The sequence below is a fragment of the Netta rufina genome, assembly GCF_964035555.1.
Source record: "Netta rufina genome assembly, chromosome: 30".
Lineage (NCBI taxonomy): Eukaryota > Metazoa > Chordata > Aves > Anseriformes > Anatidae > Netta > Netta rufina.
In genome coordinates this window covers 583219-603525 of record NC_140154.1, presented here as the reverse complement: position 1 = coordinate 603525, position 20307 = coordinate 583219, and the positions used below count along the sequence as shown (strand labels likewise).

The following is a 20307-nucleotide window of genomic DNA, read 5'->3' as shown; positions in this document are numbered from 1 at the left end:
TGAGCTTGTGATGATTCTGACCTAGAAACCTCGTGGACCTGTAATAATGAATCAGCAATTACTAGTGATGATGTTTTTGACGGTCTGGAACTCCGGAACCTTAGATTGAGTTGTTAATAACGTGAATTACCAAAGATAGCATAATTTCACTCATCCTGGTCCTACACGCTGTAGTCTACAGCGCAATGGCTGGCCAAGCACTAATAACAACTGGAAAATACGCAGACCTGACAACGTATATGCATGGATAGGTCACAATCCCTTCTGGACAATCCAATTAAGCCCAACACGCCTAATAAAATTCCATTGTTCTTCCAACCCGTGGTGCTGGCTGCCAACAGCGCAATGACTCCTGGCAGAGCCGGCGACGAGCGGCTCAGCGCCGGGGAGCCTCCTGCCGCAGCGGGCAGGCGCCTGCACCGCAGCACGCCTTGCTCCCCAGACACTTCCATCTCCAAAATTTAATATTTTAACTTTCTACGCAGCCACGGGGTGACGTAGTAAGCACCAAGTGTCTGACCCCACAGCAGGAAGGCCAAGTTGTTGTTGGGTGGATTTTTATGAAGGCTTTACACGTCTCCTTGTGGTGGCAGGAGACCTGGACAGGGCAGGATTTGTGCTGGGAGTCCACGGCAGCCTTGATTAGAGCAGCCAGAGCCCCCAGGATGGCCTCGATCAGCACAAAAAAAACAAGAGACTTGGGTAAGGGACTGACCCTAGAGGATACAAAGCCAGCAACAACCACCCTGGGTCGGTTTCTCGTGCCCACCTGTGCATCTATGCCAGATATAAAGCAAATTGTGCTCTGCTCTCCCAAACAGACCTGGGGACTGGCAGCTGCCTTCACACCCCATAGCAGGGATCAGCCCCAGAGGCTCCGTCCATCAGCAACCTGCCCTGCTCCCGTACTGATAAAACTCCAAAATAAAAAGTGTGTGTACCTACAAGTAAATAATTGTAACTGAACACTGGCTTTATTGGCAACGTTTTTATAAAAAGGAAAAAAAAATAAAGAAAAAAAGCCTCTGTGTCCTTGGGTATTATAGAATCCCACAAACCCACTACTGTGACACTCCCCACAACACCCCACTGCTCCATGCGAGCCCCACAACCAGCACAGCATCCAGCCCCAACCCCCTAACCCTACAATTACCCCCCCACTGTCACCTCCCCATCCCCAAGCTGTCCCCTTGCTGGGGGACCAGGTAGAGCCATGGGGCAGCAGGAGACCCCTATAGGGACCCTTATGGGGTACCCGAGGCTGCCCCACAGTGCCCAGGCAGAGCCCTGGCCCAGCCCGGGGGGGGGGGGGGGCCACACAGCTCCAGGACTCCTACCCCACCCCAGGGACTTTACCCTGGGACACCCTACGTCACCACCCATGGGTGACAGCACAGCCAGCTGCTGGCATCACATCACCTTTCCCTGCTGGCACCCCAGGAAGGACCCTGCCCTGGGGAGTGCCATGGCTGAACCCCCCCCCCCCACACACCAAAACACAGCACCAGGCACCTACTGCACGTGGGTAGTTGTTATATTTTTTTTTCCGATAATAAATAAGCTTTTTAATAACACTGAACATTGAACAGAGTCACCCCAAGAGACAGTCTATAAAACAGCCGCCCCCTCCCCGGAGCTCCGCTCCCCAGACTGGGGCTGGAGGGAGAGGGGGGTGGCCACCCCGAGGCATCTCGGGGCCAAGCAGCAGATGAGGGATGGGGCAGAGCCGGACACCAACTGGGCATTCAAAGAAAAAAAAAGGATGAGTCCGTGGATGAATCCCGCTGGGCCGGGGGCTCGGGAGCAGCCACCGAGCAAGGTCCCTCCCCAGGTGTCCCCCCCCCAAACCCCACACACACACACGGCAGCTCTGGGGGGGCTGCCCCCCAGCCCCGGGGCCCCAGCACGCACTGGTTGGGGAAGCGGTGTGATGGGAGGGCGGCGAGCACCCCATCCTCCTCAGGGGGGGCACCGCAGCCCCGTTTGGCCCCCAGCCTGTCCCAGGCACTGGGGGCTCAGCGAGGAGGTGGGGGGGGGAAGAAATCCCTTTGTCCCCCCCCCCCCCTCACATGACGGAGCAGCTTTTTGCCTTCTCCTTCTTGAAGGCGGAGGAGATGAGCTCGGAGCGGCTGGGCAGGTGCAGGAGTCTCTTGGAGAGGCTTCGTGCGGGGCTTTTGGGGGGCTGCGGGGGGGCTTTGCTGAGGCAGATGCCGGACACGGTCCGGAAGATGCTGTGGACGCTTTTCTCCGAGGTGAAGGCCGAGCACTCCAGGTAGCTCTCGGCTCCCAGCTGCTTGGCCATGGCGCAGCCCTGCAACCCAACGCGGCGTCAGGCCGGCACGACACCCCAAAAACACCCCCCTCACCCCATCCCAGAGCCCCCCCCCCCGACCTGCTCGTAGGAGATGGGTGCCTGCTTCTGATGGGAGAGCTCCATCAGCGTGCTCAGGTCCGTCCTCAGGTCTGTCTTGCAGCCGATGAGCAGCACCCGCGTGCTGGGGCAGTAATCCAGGATCTCCGTCTTCCACTGCGGGGCACGGAGCTGCCATCGGTTGAGGGAACCCCAGGGTAACCCCAAAACGCCCCCCACCCAATTTTCTAGGGCATAGGGAAGCGGGGGAAGAAGGCACCCACGGGGACCGGGTGCCCCCCACCTTCTTGGATGCGCTGTCCAGGGTTTCGGGGCGGCTGATGTCGAAGCAGAGCAGGACGGCGTCCGAGTCGCTGTAGCAGAGGGGCCGCACGTTGTCATAGTAGGGGGAACCTGCAAGGAGAAGGGGGTGTCACCGCACTGCCACCCCCCCCTCCGAGGAGCCAGGACCCCCAGGCACATAGGGCAGCTCATCAAGGGGCCGAACATCCCCCGTTCTGGGGGGGCCACAAGCAGTCCTAGAGGGTTTCCTTCCCAAAAAATGCCGCCGGTGCTCCCCCCCACCCCACTAAAATCCCCATCGCCCCTAACGAGGCAGCAGCAAACGGATCCCGCGGCATTTATATAACGGCCCTGCAGCAGCCGGGGGGTGTGGGGGGGGGGCCAGCCAGGACCGGGGAGGGGGGGGGGTGGCTGCCACCCCCACGGGGTCCCCAGGGAGCCAAGGCCACCAGCGCCATGCGGGGGGACAGCCGGAGGAGGGGGGTTGCGGGGGTGGCAGGGTGCTCCCTCGGGATATGGGGGAGGCCCGGGTGCCCCCCCCCTTGTGTTGTGTCCCCCCCCCCCCTCCCCATCCCGACCCCAAAAGGCCTCGGAGGGGTTTTGCAGCCCAGACGCTCCGTGCGCGGAATAGCAAAGAGGCTGCGCCAGCGCATCGCCATGGCAACGCAGGGATGGCGGGTGGTGGGGACCCCCCCTTCAACCGGGGGGGGGGGGGGACACTGCAGCACCAGGGCAGGGCTGTCCCGCACCCCCCCCCCCCCCCCCAGCCTGGACACCCCCCCCCATCCCCAGCCCTTTGGGGATGCCCAGGGGGAGGGAGATGCCAGGACCCACCGTTAGCCCCCCCCCCAAAATCCCCCCAGGGATGATGTGTGTGTGGGGGGGCTCTGGACCTGGAGGGGGGGTCCTATGGGTGCCCAGCACCCCCCCCCCAAACAGGACCCAGCCCTGCCTTTCCCCCCACCCTATGTCAGTGCCTTCCCACTGAGCCAGCCCCCAGGGGACCCCCCAAAAATCCCTCAGCCCCCAGAATTAGGGCACCCCCCCAGCCAACCCCCCCCCCCCCGCTATGCCCCCCCCCCCCCAAACCGCAGCATCCCCACTGCGGGGCTGCCTCTGCCGCAGCCCCTTCTGCCACCCCCCCCACCCCATTTCCACCCCCCTCCCAGCCCCAAAACCTCCCTCCCCCCCCAAAAAAAAAACGCCCCCCCCCCACCGGGGCCGGACCTGCCCCCGCTCCGCAGCGCTCCCCCCCCGGTACGCCCCAGCTCCCGGTACCGGAGGAGCATTTATCACCCCCCCCCCCCCCCTCGGTACATGACCGCCCCCTCCCGGTACCGGAGGTGTCCCAGAGGCTCAGCTCCACCCGCTGCTCCTCGCTGACCAGGCAGGCCGTGTAGTTCTCGAACACCGTGGGCACGTACGTCTGCAACGGCACCGGCACCGGCACGGTCAGCGCCCGGTAAACGGTGCCCGGTAAACGGTGCCCGGTAAACGGTGCCCGGTAAACGGTGCCCGGTAAACGGTGCCAGGCTCACCTCGGGGTAGCAGTCCTTAGCCAGCACCTGCAGCATGGCCGTTTTGCCGCACTGCACGTCGCCCACCAGCACCAGCTTGCACCGAGCCGGTGCCGCCGCCGGTGGCCTCCGTTCCCGCATGGTGGCGGCGGCAGCGCGAGCGGAGCCCACCCCGCTCCAGCCCGCCCGCCAACCCCTCGCCCGAGCCGCCGCAGCGCCTTTATATACCCCCGCCGCCAGCCGCGCCCCGCCCACGGCGGCTCCCGCTAGCCAATCGCTGTGGAGGCGCCCGGTATCCCGGCCAATAGAAGAGCGTCGGATGGCAGCGTGGCCACGCCCCTTGGACCGCGAGGGCGCTCCTCCCAGCTAGGGGGCGCTCTTCCGACCGCGGCCCCTCGGCGACCGGAAGTGGGGCAGGGCAGGACAGGAAGTGGCGGTTGCTAGGAGACCGGTGCGACGCCGGCGGCGGGGCCGGGGGCGTTGGGAGACCGCAGCCGGTACCGGGACGGCGCCGGGGGGGGCGGGGGGGGGCACCATGCCGGTGGCGGCGGAGGACCGGCTCCTGCAGCTGCAGAGCCAGGCGCTGGCCGAGGAGGAGGCGGCCAAGGCGAGGGGGGAGCTGCTGGTCAGGTTCCTGAAGGTGAGGGAGGGGCACGGGGGGGGGGGCGGGGGGGTGTTGAGGGGGTCCCGGGGGGGTCTCGGAGGATCGGGGGGGGGTCCGGGGGGCCCAGGGGGTCGCGGGGGGTTCCCAGGGGGTGGCCTGGGGGGGTCCTGAGGGTATCCAGGGGGGTCCCTGGGAGGTCGAGGGGGGTTCTGGGGGGTCCCAGGGGGGGTCGGTGGAGGGGAGATCCAGAGAGAGGCCCGAGGGAGTCCTGGGGGGGTCCAGGGGATCCTGGGGGGGTCCCGGGGGGATCTCGAGGGGGTCCCGGGAGTGGCCTGGAGGGGACCCGGGGCGGCCCAGGGAGTGCCAGGAGGGTCCTGAGGGGATCCAGGGGGGGGTCCCGGGGGGTCTGAAGCTCACGGCCCCCCCCCCCCCCAGGACAAGCTGGCCAAGGAGGAGCGCAGCAGCGCCCTGAGCCTCCACAAGCTCACGGCCCAGTGGCGCGCGGTGCTGCGGGAGGTGAAGGAGAAGGAGCTGCGCGAGGACATCGCCGTGCTCAGCCAGGCCTTCGCCCGGGTGCTGGACTGCAAGGACAGCGTCATCGAGGTGAGCGAGGGGCTGGAGGGCGGGGGGGGGGGGCCGTGCATGGCCCCCCGGTGTGATTTCCCCCCGCTGCAGTCCCTGGTCACAGACGTGGAGGAGGCGGAAGCGCAGCACGCCCGGGCGCTCGGCAGCCACCTGCAGAACATCGACCGCCTGCTGCAGCTTCAGCGCTGCCGCCTGGCCTGCCTGCAGGAGGGATTCGACGCCCAGCTGAAGGCCCTGGAGGCCGAATTTGAGACGGAGAGGTATCGAGAAGGGGAGGGGGACAGCAGTGGTACCTGTTGGGTGTCCTGCTGGGTGCTGAGCCCGCTCCCGGCCCGATCCCGACGGCTGTGGCTGCTCTTGGCGCATCCCCACCTCTGTCCCGTGCTGCTCTCAGCAGCTCCTCGGTGATTTCCCCCCAGGAAAGCCATCCTGGAGCAGCACGAGGAAGAAATCCGCTACCTGCAGGACGTGGTGCTGGCCCTGGAGCAGAACTACGCCCGGGACGATCACGAGGCCACGCTGAATTTCCAGAGCGCCCGGGACGACATCAAGAGCAAGGCACGAGGAACCGGCCGGGCTCTTCAGCGGCCCACCGAGTAGCTGGCTCCGTCGAGGAGGTTTTTAGGGGTCGGGAGCACACGGTGGGGTCCAGACAGCTGAAGGGAACCCACTGCTCTCTGTCCCCAGAGCCTGCAGGAGAAGCAGTACAGCCGCCTGCAGCTGAGTGGGAAGATGGAAGGGCTCTGGGAGCAGTTCCGTGCTGCCATGCAGGGCTACGCCGAGGCCACCGAGCACCAGAAAACGGCCTTCGAGGGGCTGAAGCAGAAGGATGAGAAGAGCTCCAGGGAGATAGAGATGCAGGCAAAGAAGCTGCAGAAGCTCCAGGTGGTGCCAAAGGGCGGGTGGGGGCCCCAGGAGCAGGGACACCCCGTCCTGTCCTGCTCACGGCTCCTCTGCCTCTAGGATTTGGTGGCGGCCACCAAGGCTCTGCTCGCGGCTCAGCTCCGGGACAACGAGGAGCGGAACCGGCGCGCGCGGGAGGAGAAGGAAGCCGTGCTCAGGCGGCTCCAGGAGCTCAAGAACAAAATGAACCAAGCCCGGGCCGAGGCCCACGACAACCTGGCCAGGCTCACGGCACAGAGCAACGCCGCCCTGAAGGCGCTGGCGCGGGTTGTGGGGAAGGTGAGGCCGGGGCCAGCCGTGATGAGGCCCGGGGGTGCCGCCGTCCCCTTCTCCCTGCCCCTTTTTCTCCTTCCTCCTCGCAGGCAGAGCGCATCCTGCGGCTGGCCGAGATGTGCCGCCGGCTGGAGACGGAGGGGGAGAAGGTGCTGCCCTTCTACCCGTCCTCGCTGGCCGAGGGGGAGCTTTTTGACGCCGACAGGGTTCTCAAGGAGGAGCCCGCGGAGCCTCTGGCTCAGGTGAGGAGGCTGCGGTGGGCTCCGAGGGACAGGGCTCCCTCGGGGGCACCCTGGCTCGCTCACGGGCAGCTCCAGGAGCCGCTGCCCTTCTCTCCCTGCCTCTTTCCCAGGCTCTGCAGGATTACGTGGGGCTGGAGCGCTTCTGGCAGCGCTTCAACAAGGCGAGGCTGGAGGAGCAGGCGCTGGCGCGGGAGCTTGCGGCCGTGAGCCACCAGAACCAGCGGCTGCGGGGGCTGCTCCAGCAGTACCTGGAGGGGCTCTCCGTCAGCCCCGAGGTGCTCAGCAAGCCCAACCCGCTGCTGGCCATCGAGCACAAGAGCCGTGTCCCCCGATTCCCCCCCAGACTCCGTCCCCAGCTCTGACGGCGCCGGCTGGAGCTGAGAATTCCCCTAATTGTCCCGCGGACTGGGGTGCCTGGTGCTCAGGGGCACCGTGAAGCTGACATAAAAGAGCTAAACTGTGCCCAAAACGTCTTCCGGGTCTTATTTCTGGTCACGCAGAGCTTTGTTGGACGAGCTGTGTCCTGTCAGTGCCCTCTCAGCTCCGAATTTTCTGCTCCTCGGCTCGACCACGTCCCAGGGCAGGCGGGGAGCGCCAAGCTGGGGGCGCTGAGCCCCCTCTCTCTGCTTTTACCCCCCCCACACACCCCTTGAGGCAGACAGAGCAGGCGCAGAGCATCTGTGGCTACCGAGGGGAGGTTTTATTTCTTTTTGGCTTTGTTCCTCTTCTCCTCCTTCAGCTTCTTCTTGGAGAGCTTGGGGCTGCTGGCCTTGCGGTAGAGGTGGTACCCGATGAGCCCCAGCAGCGCCGGCACCAGCCCGAGGCACAGCAGCGGCAGGACCTCGTTCACCACCTTCTGCCAGTAGCTGGCCCGCGACAGAGCCACCAGCTCCACCTCGAACCGCAGCACCGCGTCGCCTGCGGGGAGAGGGGCGACGGCGCCTCAGCAGGGCTTTTTTTGGGGGGGGGGGGGCTACGGGATCCCCCCGGGGGGGGTTTGCGCTTACCGGGGATGGTCGGCGGGGAGCCCCGCTTGCCGTAGGCCAGGTGCGGGGGGATGGTGGCTCTCCGCTTCTCCCTGCCCCGGCGAGAAGCCGTCAGCCCCAAAACCCGCTCCCAAACCCCGCTGGTGTCCCCCCCAGCGGAGGGGACAGCGCTGGGGACACCGCCCTCGCCCTGCCACCGGCCTTACCCCACACACATGTCCAGCAGACTCTGCTCCAGGCCTGCGAGGAGAAGGTGAGGGGGGTGTGAGCGGGACCCCAGACCCCATTTTTATCCCCGTCCCCGTCCCCCAAAAGCAGCGCTCACCGGGGATCACCTGGCGCTTGCCCAGCTCCACCTGCAGCGGGTCGCGGCTCAGCGAGGTGTCGATGATGCGGCCGTCCTCCAGGCTGCCCTGCGGCCACAAGGGGATGGGGACGGTCACCGGGGGGGGGGTGGCAGGGGGGGCTCTGCCCCGGGGCTGTCCCCACGCGGGTCCCGGTGTTGCCCCGGGGTCATCCCCGTGTTGGCACCGACCCTACCCCACTGCCACCCTGGTACTGGTCTGAGCCCCCCCCAGTGCCACCCCCATGCTGTGGTGAGGGCTGACCCCAGTTCCTCCCCCATACTGGACCCAGTGCCCCCCAGAGACCCCCCCAGGGACACCCACACCGGTCCCGGTGCCAGCACCGGGGGCTCCCCAGTGCAGTCCCCACGCGGTGCCACCCGGTGCCACCTCGATGCCCCCCCCCCGTGCTGATCCCGGTGCCAGCCCCGTCCCCACTCCAAGCCCATCCCAGTGCCCATCCCGGTGCCGATCCCGGTGCCCATCCCGGTGCCGATCCCGGTGCCGGTGCCTCCCCGGTGCCGCCCCCCCGGCCCGCCCCCCCCCCCCCCTCCGGAGCGCAGTGCTGACGTGTTCCTCGCCGCCCGCACCGTGTAGTGGATGTGCACCGTGTCCCCCAGCGCCGACAGCTCCGTGCAGCCCTCGGGGGGCGCCACCTGTAACGGGAGGGGGGGGTTGGGGGGGGGTCACGGGGCGGTGGGGCCGGGACCCCCTCCCCAAAAGTCCCCCCCCACGTGGCCCCGGCTCCACGGGACCCCCCCCTCACCCCGGGACCCGCTCAGCCCCACGTGCCCCGGGAGCCCCCGGGAGCTCCGCGCAACCGGGACCCCCCCCCCGTGCCCACCCGGTGGCGCGGACACGGCTCCCCGGTGTCCCCGGTGTCCCCCCCCCGGTGCTCCCGTTAACCCCCAACCCCCCCGCCCCGTCCCGTCCCGTTCTCTCCTCCCCCCCCCCCCCCTCCACGTCCCCGGTCCCTCCCCGTGCCCCCGATCTCCCCCGATCCCCCCGGTCCCCCCCGGTTCCCCATCTCCCCCGTTCAACCGGGGCCGCCCGGTGTCCCCCGGTTCCCTCCGCTTCCCGGTTCCCTCCGGTGCTCACGAGCGTCTCCAGGCGCAGCCCCCGGGCTCCGCTTTCGGTTTCGCTCTCGGTAGCGGCGGCGGCGGAGGGCAGGAGGAGGGCGAGCAGCAGCAGCGCGGCGGGGGGCGGCATGGCCGGGGCTGGCGGCGGCGGCGGCGGCGGCGGCGGCACCGGGCCCGCCCCGCCCGGCCCCGGGCACTCCCAGGACCCTCGGGGCGCCGCCTCCCGGCCCCGCTGCCCCGCCCCCGGTCGACACCGGGGCTGCCCCGAACCCGGACCGGGGATGAACCCCCCCCGGGGAAGCCCCCGGTACCGGGGATTCCCGTCGAGTCCCGGTACCGGGGGTGGCCGTCGAGGCTGTCCCGCTCCGGTGCGCGTTCCCGGGACCGCGCAGCCGGTGGGGAAGGGGACAGCCCCGAGCCCCCCGGTGATCCCGGGGATGCCCCTGTGTTTGTCCCCCCCCCCCCCCCCCGCCAGCACCAGGGGACTCGCGTCCGTCCCCGTTCGCGGCGGGGGGGGCTCCGGTCACCGGGTGGTGAGGTCCCGGTGTCCCGGCGCCGTACGGCCCCGGTGCCAGCAGGCGGCAGCAAAGCCTGGGGAAACCGACACACGGCACCCCCCCCCCCAAAACCCCTCCCGGTGTCCCCCCCCCACCCCGGGGGGGCTCAGCACCCCTCCGGGCACACGAAGCATCCCTCCAGCTGCACGCACACGCGACCCCCCAGCACCCCCATAGCGCGCACCGGACGGGCAGGACCCCCCCAAAAATACCCCACTGGTGGTCCTGGGGGAGCCACGGGGCTTGGGGCCGAGCTGCCCCCCCCAAAAAATGTCCTCACATCCCCATACCCACAGGACACCATCCCCAGGTGAGGGGCACGCGAGCGGGGGCAGCTCCAACACGGGGGGGATCCTGGTGGGCCTGGTTAGCCAGGGCAGCCCCTCTCGGTGGGGGGGGGGGGGGGCAACACTAATATTTGGGGGGGGGGGGCCACATGCATGCACAGGGCAACCTGGCCCCCTTTTCCCATCCTGGTGTCAGCGGCCCTGCTGGCAGCGGTGCCGGCGCAGGCCCCGGTGCAGCTCCCGGGCGACGGCATCGGCACGCCGGCCCCGCCGCGGCACCCACATACCAGCCCCGGTTGCCGAGAGGTGGCGAAGCCGGGCTGGCGGCTCGGGGGCCGGGAGCTAATGGGATTAGGGCCGGGGGGTCAGCACGGGGCTGGCCTCCGCTAGACAAAGCCGCCGGCAAGGCCGGTGGGAACGCGCCGGTGCCGGCTCCGGGCTGGGGGTGCTGGTTGCCCACGCCCCCACCGCATCCCATCCCAGCGGGGACCCCGGCCCTATAGCTCCAGACCCCGTCCCGGAGGAGCCCTGGTGTTTGGGGAACCCACACGGCAGCCCCGTGCCACCCACAGCGGGGTGGTGACAGCCCCAGACTCACGGGGACAGTGGTGTTGGCAGCGAGGAAGACTCCGAGGAGCCCCTGGCCCAAAGTGGGGGGGACACCGGGGGGGGGGGGCACAGCCCCACTCGTACCCAGCCCAGCGCTGGCACCGTCCCCACACCCCGGCCGGGATTAACGCTAATGGGATTTACCGTTTCATCCCCTATTCCCTTAAAGATGGGCCTGGGAAGGGGGGGATCCCCTCCCCGCCCCCCCACCGGCCCCCCCCCTCGCCCCGCTAAGCTCTTTCTAATTAAAACCAGCCCAGGGCTGTCCATCACCGGCCCCCCCTCCCCAGGACCTGGCGTTCATCCTCCCCCCCCCCCCCCCCCCCCAACCCCATCACCGTGGGGGCTGCGGAAGAAGAGCCGTGGGGCAGCGCTACATAAAACATGTTTAATATCCAAGGGGGGGGGCCAGGGGTCACCCAGCGTCTCAGGCGTGGAGGGGAGGGGGGGGGGGGCAAGTACACACGTCCCCGGACGGGGCAGAGCCGCAGCGACACGTCACACCAAGCACAGACCAGGGGTATAAATACAGTGCCGGGGAAGGGGGGGGGGGGGGGGCTACAGTACAGGGCCGTCCGTCCATCCGTCCGTCCGTGAGGGGCAGGGACATACAATCACTATGCTGGCATGGGGTGGGGGTGCAGGCGGCCGGGGGAGAGGGCACAGCCGCAGGGACCGCCCCGGTCCCCCCCCACGCACACCCCGGGGGTCGCGCCGCGGGGAGGAGACCTGCCTCGAAGTGACATCGGGGGGCTGGGGACGTGTGGGACCCCCCGGCGGGGGGGGGGGGGGGGGCATACGGGGCTGGGAGACGTTCTGGGGGTGAAGGGCGGTCCCAATGCCCCCTCCCCACAAGGCCCCGCTGCCCCCACGCCTGCCCTGGGGGCCCCCACATTTGGTCCACAGGAAGGGGATGGGGGACGGGGACATGCACGGGGAGGGGGACGGGAACGAGGCGCCCCAGCACGCCCCCCGACCCTGCGTGGGCCCCTTCCCCGTCCCCCTCCCCAGGGCTCTGCCCCCAGCCCCGGCAGGGGGGGGGGCCCCCGGCCCCCCAGATACTTTATATATAGATATATTTCCACGCACGCACACACGAGATCCGAGGGGAACCGCGAAGACCCCAGAGAAAAGAGGCAAAACCCCACAGCAACCGGTGCCAGAAGAAAGCAAAACCCAACCGGGGCGGGGAGGGGGCGGCCGGGGGCGCGGGGAGGGGGTGGCCCCAGCCGGCCGGGGGGGCCTGGCAAAGCCCCCGGGGGGTTGAGGGGGGCCGGGTGGGGCGTGCGGGGAGGGGGGGGGGCCGGGGCCGGCGGCCGCCCGCTCACTTCTTATTTTTGAGCTGGTTGGCGAGCCAGTCGAGGCCCTCGTAGAGCCCGTCCCCGCTGGTGGCACAGGTGGCCTGGATGTACCAGTTACGGTGGCGCAGGGAGTGCAGCCCCAGCTTGTCCGTGATCTCCGCCGCGTTCATGGCGTTGGGCAGGTCCTAGGGAAGAGATTGGGAGGTTGAGGGGGGGGTCACGCACCCCCCCGTGACGCCGCACGGGGACGGGCACCGGCTGCGCGGTCGCCAACGCCAGCCCCGACGCCGCGAGGGTGGGCGCAATTTCCAGCCGGCTCGGTCAACGCCGCTCCTGGTGCGGAGACGCTGGGCACAATTTGCCACGGGGGGGGGGGGGGGAAAAAAACCCCACGGGGGTTAAATGGAAACCCTGACGCCGTGGGGACGGGCACGGCCCTGCCACGGGAGCTCACGGCCCTGATATTGAGGGGACGGGCACGGATCCGCTGCAGGGGGCTGCTAAAAGACCACCCCAAATATCTCGGGGACGGGCACGGGCCTGCCACGGGTGTCACTGGGTACCGGCCCCGATGTCACCGGGGTGGGCACGGTCCTGCCACGGGGACCCGGACACCCGGGGATGGTCCCAGCCCCACCTGCTTGTTGGCGAAGACGAGGAGCACGGCGTCCCGCAGCTCGTCCTCCGCCAGCATCCGCATCAGCTCCTCCCGCGCCTCGTTCACCCGCTCCCGGTCGTTGCTGTCCACCACGAAAATCAGCCCTGGGGGGCGAGACGAAGACACCCCAAGGGTGCTGGGAGCGCAGGATGCGGCCGTTCCCGGGACGCCCCCCGCTTTCCGTGCGCCCCCCCCACGGCCCCGTACCCTACGGCCCCGTACCCCACGGCCCCGCGGGGACCTACCCTGGGTGTTTTGGAAGTAGTGCCGCCAGAGGGGCCGGATCTTATCCTGCCCACCCACGTCCCACACGGTGAAGCTGATGTTCTTGTACTCCACCGTCTCCACGTTGAACCCTGGCGGGGAGCAAGAGACGAGGGAAACTCAGGGCAACCCCGTGGGGACCGGGGGGGACGGGGGGAAGAAGATCCCAGCTGGGGGAAACCGAGGCGGCCCTGGCATGGGGGTGCCCCGGCTCCGTGCCCCCCCCCAGTGCCCACCGATGGTGGGGATGGTGGTGACGATCTCGCCCAGCTTGAGCTTGTAGAGGATGGTGGTCTTGCCGGCGGCGTCCAGCCCCACCATCAGGATCCGCATCTCCTTCTTCCCGATCAGGCTCTTCAGCAGGTTCCCGAAGATGTTGCCCATGGTGACGGCGGCGCTGCTGACGGCGAGGCCGAATCCTGCAGGGGCACAGGGCGGGCGCTGGGGACAGGGGTGGGCCCCCCCCCCAAAAAAAAAAAACAAAAAACAACCCTGGGGGGGGCTGCGTTGAGCCCTACATCCCGGTTAAGGTGGGCTGTGCTGCGGGGTTTAGGGTGGGGGCCGGTGCCGGGGTCCCCCCTGGAGCCGTGCAGCCCATTGGGGTTGCCCGTGCGCAGATTTTTTTTTTGGGGGGGGGGGTTGTTCTGGGGGTGTGCCCCCCCCCAATGCACTGCCCTACAGCGGGGCCAAGCCAGGGCACCCCACGGAGGGAAACTGAGGCATGGGGCTGGCTCCCTGCCCAAATTATGGGGGGGGTCCCCCACGCCCCCCCCCTCCCGTGCACCACCCAGCCCTGCAGCTGCCCTGAATCAGGCAGGGGGGGCCCAGCCCGCCCCCCCACGCCCCCCCCCCCACCGATGGGGCCGCCCCCAGCCCCAGCCCCCCCCCCCAGCATCTTCTGCCCGCCCCTAGGGGGGCCCCGCGCCGCCCCCTGCACACCCCCGCGCCCCCCCCCCGCGGCACCGACCCCCGCCCCGCGCCCCCCCCCAGGCCCTGCCGCCCCCCCCGATGTGTGCGTGTGTGTGTGCGGGGGTCGCTCCCTCCCCCCCCCGCGTTGCTCCCCTCCAACGCACCGCCCCCCGCATTCCCCCCCCCCCGGAACCGCAACGCGGCCCTAAAACGCTGCGCCCCCCCCCCGCATCACCCCCCACCCCCGCACCGTGCCCCCCCCCCCCTTGTGCTGCACCTTGAGCGCTCCCCACGCCCCCCCCCCATCACACCGCGCCCCTCCCCGGTCACCGCATCACCCCCCCGAGCCTCAATACCCCCCCCCCTTTACGATGCCCCCCCCCAATGCACTTCGCATCCCCCCCCCCCCGCACTGCGCCCACCGGTGCACGGCGCCCCCCCCCCCGCCCCCTCCATCCTCCTCCTCCATCCTCCTCCTCTTCCTCCCACGCTGCGCCCCGCTGCGGGCAGCGCCCCTTTCCCCGGGGGGAGAGGGGGGGGAGGGAAAACGGCCCCGCCGCGCCCCCCCCCCCCGTCGAACCCCGCACCTGGAGCCGGTGCCGGTGCCGGTGCCGGTGGCGCCCCCGCCCGCAGCTGACTCTGCACCGCTCCCGCCGCCGGAAGCGGAGGCCCGAGCGCGCCGATCTCGCGAGAGCTCCCGGTCCTCCCCCCCCCCTCGTTTTTATTATTTTTTTTTAAATTTCCCCCCCCCCCCAACCCCCCTCCCCAATATCGGCCCCGGGCTCTCCCGGGGGGGCGAGGGGTGCCGGCTGTTTCCATGGCAGCGGATGCAGCAGCGCGGGGGGGGGCTTGCATCGGGGGGGGGGTGATGGGGGGGCACGTCGGGGATGTGGGGGCGTGGGGGGGATCTGTCGGTGAAGGGGGGCGTCGAGGGTGCACGGGAGGGGGGTCCTGGGGGAGTGCACGGAGTGGGGGGGGGCGGGTTGGAGGCGCTCCCCGTGTGGCCGGTGCTGGAGGGGGCGTCCCGGTGCTACCGGGTTACCGGTAAAGTCCCGTCGAGGGGACGGGATGGGACGGGACCTAACGGGACGGAGGGGACGGGACGGGACGGAGGGGATGGGAATTAACGGGGACGGGACGGGACGGGACGGGACCGGATGGGATGGGATGGGATGGGATGGGGATGGGATGGGATGGGATGGGACGGGACCGGACGGGGCGAACGGGACGGGACCTAACAGAACGGGACGGGATAGAACGGGACGGGACAGGACGGGACAGGACGGAGGGGACGGGACCTAACGGGACGGGACGGGACGGGATGGGACGGGACCGGACGCGCGGCTCCTTCCCAGCTCGGGCCCCGGCTCCCCTCCGCCCCGGTAGGTAAGGCCGGGACACCGGGAGCACCGGGGAGTACCGGGAGCACCGGGAGCACCGGGAGCCCCGACGGCTGCAGGAGCCGCCCCGCGCTGCCGGGCTCCCGACAACGCCCCGGGAAGGGGCGGGGGGTCCCGAGCACCGCCCCCCCCGGTGCCACCGGCTGGGGGGAGGCAGAGGGGGGGAGCCCCGGGTGGGCGGGGGAGGGGGGCAACGGGGACTTGATGGGGGGGGGGGACCGGGAACGGGGAAAGGGAGAGGGGAGCGGGTGTGGGGGGAACCGGAGACAGCACGGGGATGGGGGGGTTCGGGGGGGGGGGGCGCAGTGGGAAAACCTCCAGAGCAGCCCCCCCCCGGTGTAACGGGGATGGAAGGGGGGGGGGTCGGGCCCGCCGTTGGTGGCACGGCCCCGGGCAGGGCCCTCCCGGCCGCGCCCGGGGCCTCCCCGCGGCCGCTGACCTCAGCCCCCGGGAGCCCCCGACGGGGCGGCGGCCCGAGGGCGCGCCCACCGCTTGGCCCGGCCGCCGCCCGAACCGGGGGCACCTGCACCGGGGGAGCCGGCGGGATGGGACAGCGGGGAGAGGGAGGGAGGGATGGAGAGGGGGGGGCGTTTGCGCTCTGGGGGGGGTCCCCGGTACCCGAATGGGGACCGGAGGTGGGGGGGCGGGGGGCGTGGGGAGAGGGTACCGGGAGCCCCCGCAGCGCCGGGGCAGCCCCTCCCGGCACGGGGAGGGGGATGGAGACGAGGAGGGGAGGGAGGGGGGCCGGTACCCTACCCCCCGGCTGGGGTGCAATGGGGAGGGGGGGGGGGGTCCGTCCCCCCCCCCGCGGCCCCAGGCTTTGTCCGGGCTTTAATTGGAAGTGTCAGAGGGGTGCGGGCCGTGACGGGCCGAGCGGGGCTAATCCAGCCCTCCGCATGACTGGTCCGGGGAAACCGCGGCCGGGAGGATTAAGCGCCCCCCCCCCCAGCTCCCTTCCGTGCCCCCCCTCCACAAAAGGGGCTCCCAGAGCGGCTCAGCCACCACCCCCGGGTGGGGGACAGCGGGGACAGCGCCTTGGCCCTGCCAGAGCCACGGAGCGGCACCCCCCGGGCACCCACGGGCACACCACGCCGCCCCCCCACGCCCCCCCCCAGCCCCCTCTCGCCCCGTGTCCCTCCGTTCCCTGCTCCTTCCTCTGCCCCCCGACGTGAGGGGCCGGGACGCCCCCACGGGGGTGCAGCCCCCCTGGGTGCCCACGGCCGTGTTCCCGGGGAACGGGGTCGGGTGTCCGGGACAGCTCCGGGTACGGACCGGGAGAGGGCTCCACGGACACCGGAGCGGCCCCGGCGCGGTCCCGGCCCCGCGTCTCCCACCCCAAAAATATCGGGGGTCCCGGGCCGGCGTCCTCGGGGGGCTGTCCCGAGCTGTCCCGGGTCTCTGCTCACCCTGTGCGCCCCGAGCTGACCCGAGCTGCCCAGGGTCTCTGCTGTCCCCATGTGCCCTGGGGATGTCCGGCTGTCCCGGGTTCTCCAGGGCTGTCCCGGGTCTCCGCTCTCCTCGGGCGCTCGGAGCTGTCCCGGGAATTCCCGGCTCTCCACTCCCCCGTTGTGCCCGGGGCTGGCCCAGGAAATCCCGGGCTAACCCGGGTCCCCCGCTCCCTCCGCGCGCCGGGAGCTGTCCCGGGTTGTCCCGGGACTCTGCTCCCCCCTTGCTCCCGGAGCTGCCCCGGCCCGGCCCGGGACGCCGTTCCCCGTTCCCCCCGCCGGTGCCGGTGCAGCGGGAGCGCGGAGCCGGGCGGGGGGCGTTCGGGGGCAGCCGGGGGGGGCCCGGCCGCGCTGTCGGCACGGGGTCGGGCGGCGGCGGGCCGGGACGCAGCCACCCGCCGGGCTAATCCGGGCCGTGACGGACAGGCCCGGCGCCGCCGCTCCGGCCGCCCCATAAGAGGTGCCGCGGCTCCGCCGCTCCCCATTGTTAGGGCGAGGACGCGGGACCGGCCCATGGGGACCCTGCGCGCCGCCCCTATAAGAGGGAAGGGGCTGGAAGATGCTCCCGGGTGCTGAGCGCTGCGCACCCGCCGAGCCGAGCCGAGCCGCGCCGCGCCGCCACCCCGGGGAGCCGCCGAGCACCGGCACCGGGCACCGGGCACCGCGCACGGGCCGCCCGACGCCGCGCGCCCGGGGCCCCCGGGCACCGGCCCCGGTGCCGGTGCCGGTGCCGCCCGGTCGGCGCTGTCCGCGGCCCCTCCGCGGCCGCCCTCGGCGGAGCCGCCCCGCCCTGCCCGCGCCCCGCGCGTCCGGAAACACGCGTGGATGTAGCGGCCGGGCCGGGGGCTCCGCGGCACCATAAATACCCCGGCGGCCGCTCGCCCGCGCACTCTGCCGGGGCCTCCCGCGGCCGCCGGAGCCATGCGAGCCGCCGCGCTGCTGCTGGCCCTCCGCACGCTCTGGGCGCTGGCGTTTTCCTCCCTCTCCAACACGCTGGCGGTGAACAACAGCGGGCGATGGTGGTGAGTGCCCGCACCGGGACCGGGAAGGGAGAGGGGCTGGCACCGGCACCGGGTGGCCCCGCCGCTGTCCCGGCTCGCACGCCCCAGGGCTGCGGCAGCGCAGGTGCGCCCGGCTTGGGGGCAGCGCCCGGCACCGTCGGGGGGTCAGAGCCGCGACCCCCGCGCTGCCCCGGTGGGTGGGAGCGGCGGCACCGAGCCCCCGGTGCGGGGCAGGGAGCGGCGGGGGCTGCCCTCGGAGGAGGTGCCCCGGTGGTGGCGGGGAGCGGGGTGCCGGGAACACCGGCGTGAGCCCCGCGTGTGCCGCAGGGGCATCATCAACGTGGCCTCCTCCACCAACCTGCTGACGGACTCCAAGAACGTGCAGCTGGTGCTGGACCCCAGCCTGCAGCTGCTGAGCCGCAAGCAGCGCAAACTGATCCGCCAGAACCCCGGCATCCTGCACAGCGTCAGCTCCGGCCTCCAGACCGCCATCAAGGAGTGCAAGTGGCAGTTCCGCAACCGCCGCTGGAACTGCCCCACCTCCCAGGGCCCCAACATCTTCGGCAAAATCGTCAACCGGGGTGAGCCTGCGGGGCGGCGGGAGGCGGCGGGGGGCTCCCCGCATCTCCCTGCGTGGGAGCACCCAACGGTTTCCCCGTGGGTTCAGCCGTTTCCCACCCGCCTGCCCCCAGCAGGGCGCTGCTGGGGCTGGGGGGCGTTGGGGGTCCCTGCAGCCCCTAAGGTCCCACTCCCCTTCGCAGGCTGCCGGGAGACGGCGTTCATCTTTGCCATCACCAGCGCCGGCGTGACGCACTCGGTGGCCCGCTCCTGCTCGGAGGGCTCCATTGAGTCGTGTACCTGCGATTACCGGCGCCGTGGCCCCGGGGGGCCCGACTGGCACTGGGGGGGCTGCAGCGACAACATTGACTTCGGGCGGCTCTTCGGGAGGGAGTTTGTGGACTCCAGTGAGAAGGGCCGCGACCTGCGCTTCCTCATGAACCTGCACAACAACGAGGCCGGGCGCATGGTGAGGGCACCGGGGGACTCAGGCAGTCCTGGGGGGGGTTGTTCAGGGCTGGGCATGGCTGTGGAGACCCCCAGCTCATCCCAATATGTGGGTTGGAAACCACCAAGAGGTGTTTCCCAGTTGGCTTTGGGTGGGCTCAACATCACCTAATAATGTGGGGACAGATCCTGCAGGGTCCCTGTTGCTGTGGGATCGCGGAGGTCCCAGGGTGGGGGGCGCAGGCTGCTCACGGCACCCTGTGCCCCCCCTCTCCCCACAGACAGTCTTCTCCGAGATGCGCCAGGAGTGCAAGTGCCACGGCATGTCGGGCTCGTGCACCGTGCGCACGTGCTGGATGCGGCTGCCCACCTTCCGCGCCGTGGGCGACGTCCTCAAGGACCGCTTCGACGGCGCCTCGCGGGTCATCTACGGCAACAAGGGCAGCAACCGGGCCTCGCGGGTGGAGCTGCACCACCTGGAGCCCGAGAACCCGGCACACAAGCCGCCCTCGCCCCACGACCTCGTCTACTTCGAGAAGTCGCCCAATTTCTGCACCTACAGCGGGAAGATGGGGACGGCGGGCACGGCCGGGCGCTTCTGCAACAGCTCCTCGCCGGGGCTGGACGGGTGCGAGCTGCTGTGCTGCGGGCGCGGGTACCGCACGCGGACCCAGCGCGTCACCGAGCGCTGCAACTGCACCTTCCACTGGTGCTGCCACGTCAGCTGCCTGAACTGCACCAACACCCAGGTGCTGCACGAGTGCCTCTGAGCCCCCCGCGCTGCCCCGGAGGGGGTCTGCGCCGCCCCCCATGACGGGTGCCCGCTTGGATGGAAGGCGCCCACGGGCGGGTGTGTGGCTGCGCCCTGGGACACCCCCCTCCCCGGAGCAAAGCAGCCACCCCAGGGCCAGCAGCCAACCTGGGTGTTCAGCGCCGTGCGTGGTCACGGCTGCCCCCGGCCCCTGCTGGCTCCGCGGGGTTTCCTTCTCGCTGTAAATAAAATATTTATTGTGGACGGTTTGATGCCAGGGCTCCCCACTCGCCCCGTGCTTCGCTGGCCCCAGGCCCTGTTTTTTATAATTACAGATAATAATAATTAATAATAATAATAATAATAATAATGCTTTGTTACAGGTGTCACTGATAGCCTCTAGAGAAGAATAAAGGATATATTTTTATCAGTCCCGCCCCGTTTTCTTTCGGGGGTTCCAGGGTGGGAGGGGAGCAGCAGTCTGAGGAGCGATGTCCCCCAAACCGCCCCACTGGCCAACCTACCCCGGCCTCCCTCCTCATACTCCACCACCCATCCCCTGTCCATCGGTCCCTCTGTCTGTCCGTCCATCCATCCCACGTCGTTCCCTTTCCTTCTGCCCTCCCCGAGCGTTGGAGAGGGAGGGCCACCCTCCCCTTCCTTTCTCCCGCCGTGCCCCGTCTCCATCCCGGCTGTCCCTGCCGTGGCGCCTGTCCCCACGGCCGTGGCGCCCATCACCATGGCACCTGGGCTGCAGCATCCCCGGCGCTGGAATTTGCCGGGCTGCCGGGGCTGGTGCCGCCGGGGCCGGGCGGCGGGAGCGGCCACGGGAGGTACAAGACGGCAGACAGGGAATGAGCATCGTCCATCACCGCTCCTGGCCAGGGCTGACGGCTCCCCTCGGCTCCGGGGGAGGAGGGGGGCCAGGGAGGGC

General features: G+C 70.2%; 5 protein-coding genes across 6 annotated transcripts; 2 read left to right on the top strand and 3 right to left on the bottom strand.

Moving 5' to 3' along the window:
• Window positions 1-1516: 1516 nt before the first annotated feature.
• Window positions 1517-4353, bottom strand: RND1 (Rho family GTPase 1). The gene is made up of 5 exons (XM_084303777.1): window positions 4192-4353; window positions 3992-4079; window positions 2655-2764; window positions 2393-2527; window positions 1517-2311 (listed from the first exon to the last, which is right to left on the bottom strand). Exons 1-5 carry the CDS (start codon window positions 4309-4311, stop codon window positions 2066-2068), a joined length of 699 nt encoding a protein of 232 aa, XP_084159903.1. The 5' UTR covers window positions 4312-4353; the 3' UTR covers window positions 1517-2065.
• Window positions 4354-4705: 352 nt separating this feature from the next.
• DRC2 (dynein regulatory complex subunit 2) lies at window positions 4706-7139 on the top strand (the record flags this gene model as incomplete). Its single annotated transcript, XM_084303642.1, has 8 exons — window positions 4706-4810; window positions 5210-5377; window positions 5450-5619; window positions 5779-5917; window positions 6047-6244; window positions 6323-6541; window positions 6625-6777; window positions 6888-7139. The coding sequence occupies 8 exons, from the start codon at window positions 4706-4708 to the stop codon at window positions 7137-7139; spliced, it is 1404 nt and encodes a 467-aa protein (XP_084159768.1).
• A 338-nt stretch (window positions 7140-7477) lies between these two features.
• Window positions 7478-9347, bottom strand: FKBP11 (FKBP prolyl isomerase 11; the record flags this gene model as incomplete). Its single annotated transcript, XM_084303774.1, has 6 exons — window positions 9206-9347; window positions 8698-8763; window positions 8089-8176; window positions 7970-8003; window positions 7785-7855; window positions 7478-7695 (listed from the first exon to the last, which is right to left on the bottom strand). Exons 1-6 carry the CDS (start codon window positions 9314-9316, stop codon window positions 7478-7480), a joined length of 588 nt encoding a protein of 195 aa, XP_084159900.1. The 5' UTR covers window positions 9317-9347.
• Window positions 9348-11078: 1731 nt separating this feature from the next.
• On the bottom strand, window positions 11079-16605 carry ARF3 (ARF GTPase 3). Of its 2 annotated transcripts, none has more exons than XM_084303567.1 (5): window positions 16578-16605; window positions 13099-13281; window positions 12844-12954; window positions 12578-12702; window positions 11079-12125 (listed from the first exon to the last, which is right to left on the bottom strand). In XM_084303567.1, the coding sequence occupies exons 2-5, from the start codon at window positions 13244-13246 to the stop codon at window positions 11964-11966; spliced, it is 546 nt and encodes a 181-aa protein (XP_084159693.1). In that variant the 5' UTR covers window positions 13247-13281; window positions 16578-16605; the 3' UTR covers window positions 11079-11963. The 2 variants fall into 2 exon arrangements, with proteins under 2 accessions (XP_084159693.1, XP_084159692.1); XM_084303566.1 differs by lacking the exon at window positions 16578-16605 and adding an exon at window positions 14359-14438.
• Window positions 16606-17537: 932 nt separating this feature from the next.
• On the top strand, window positions 17538-19392 carry WNT1 (Wnt family member 1; the record flags this gene model as incomplete). Its single annotated transcript, XM_084303512.1, has 4 exons — window positions 17538-17638; window positions 17945-18198; window positions 18379-18644; window positions 18904-19392. 4 exons carry the CDS (start codon window positions 17538-17540, stop codon window positions 19390-19392), a joined length of 1110 nt encoding a protein of 369 aa, XP_084159638.1.
• Window positions 19393-20307: the final 915 nt, after the last annotated feature.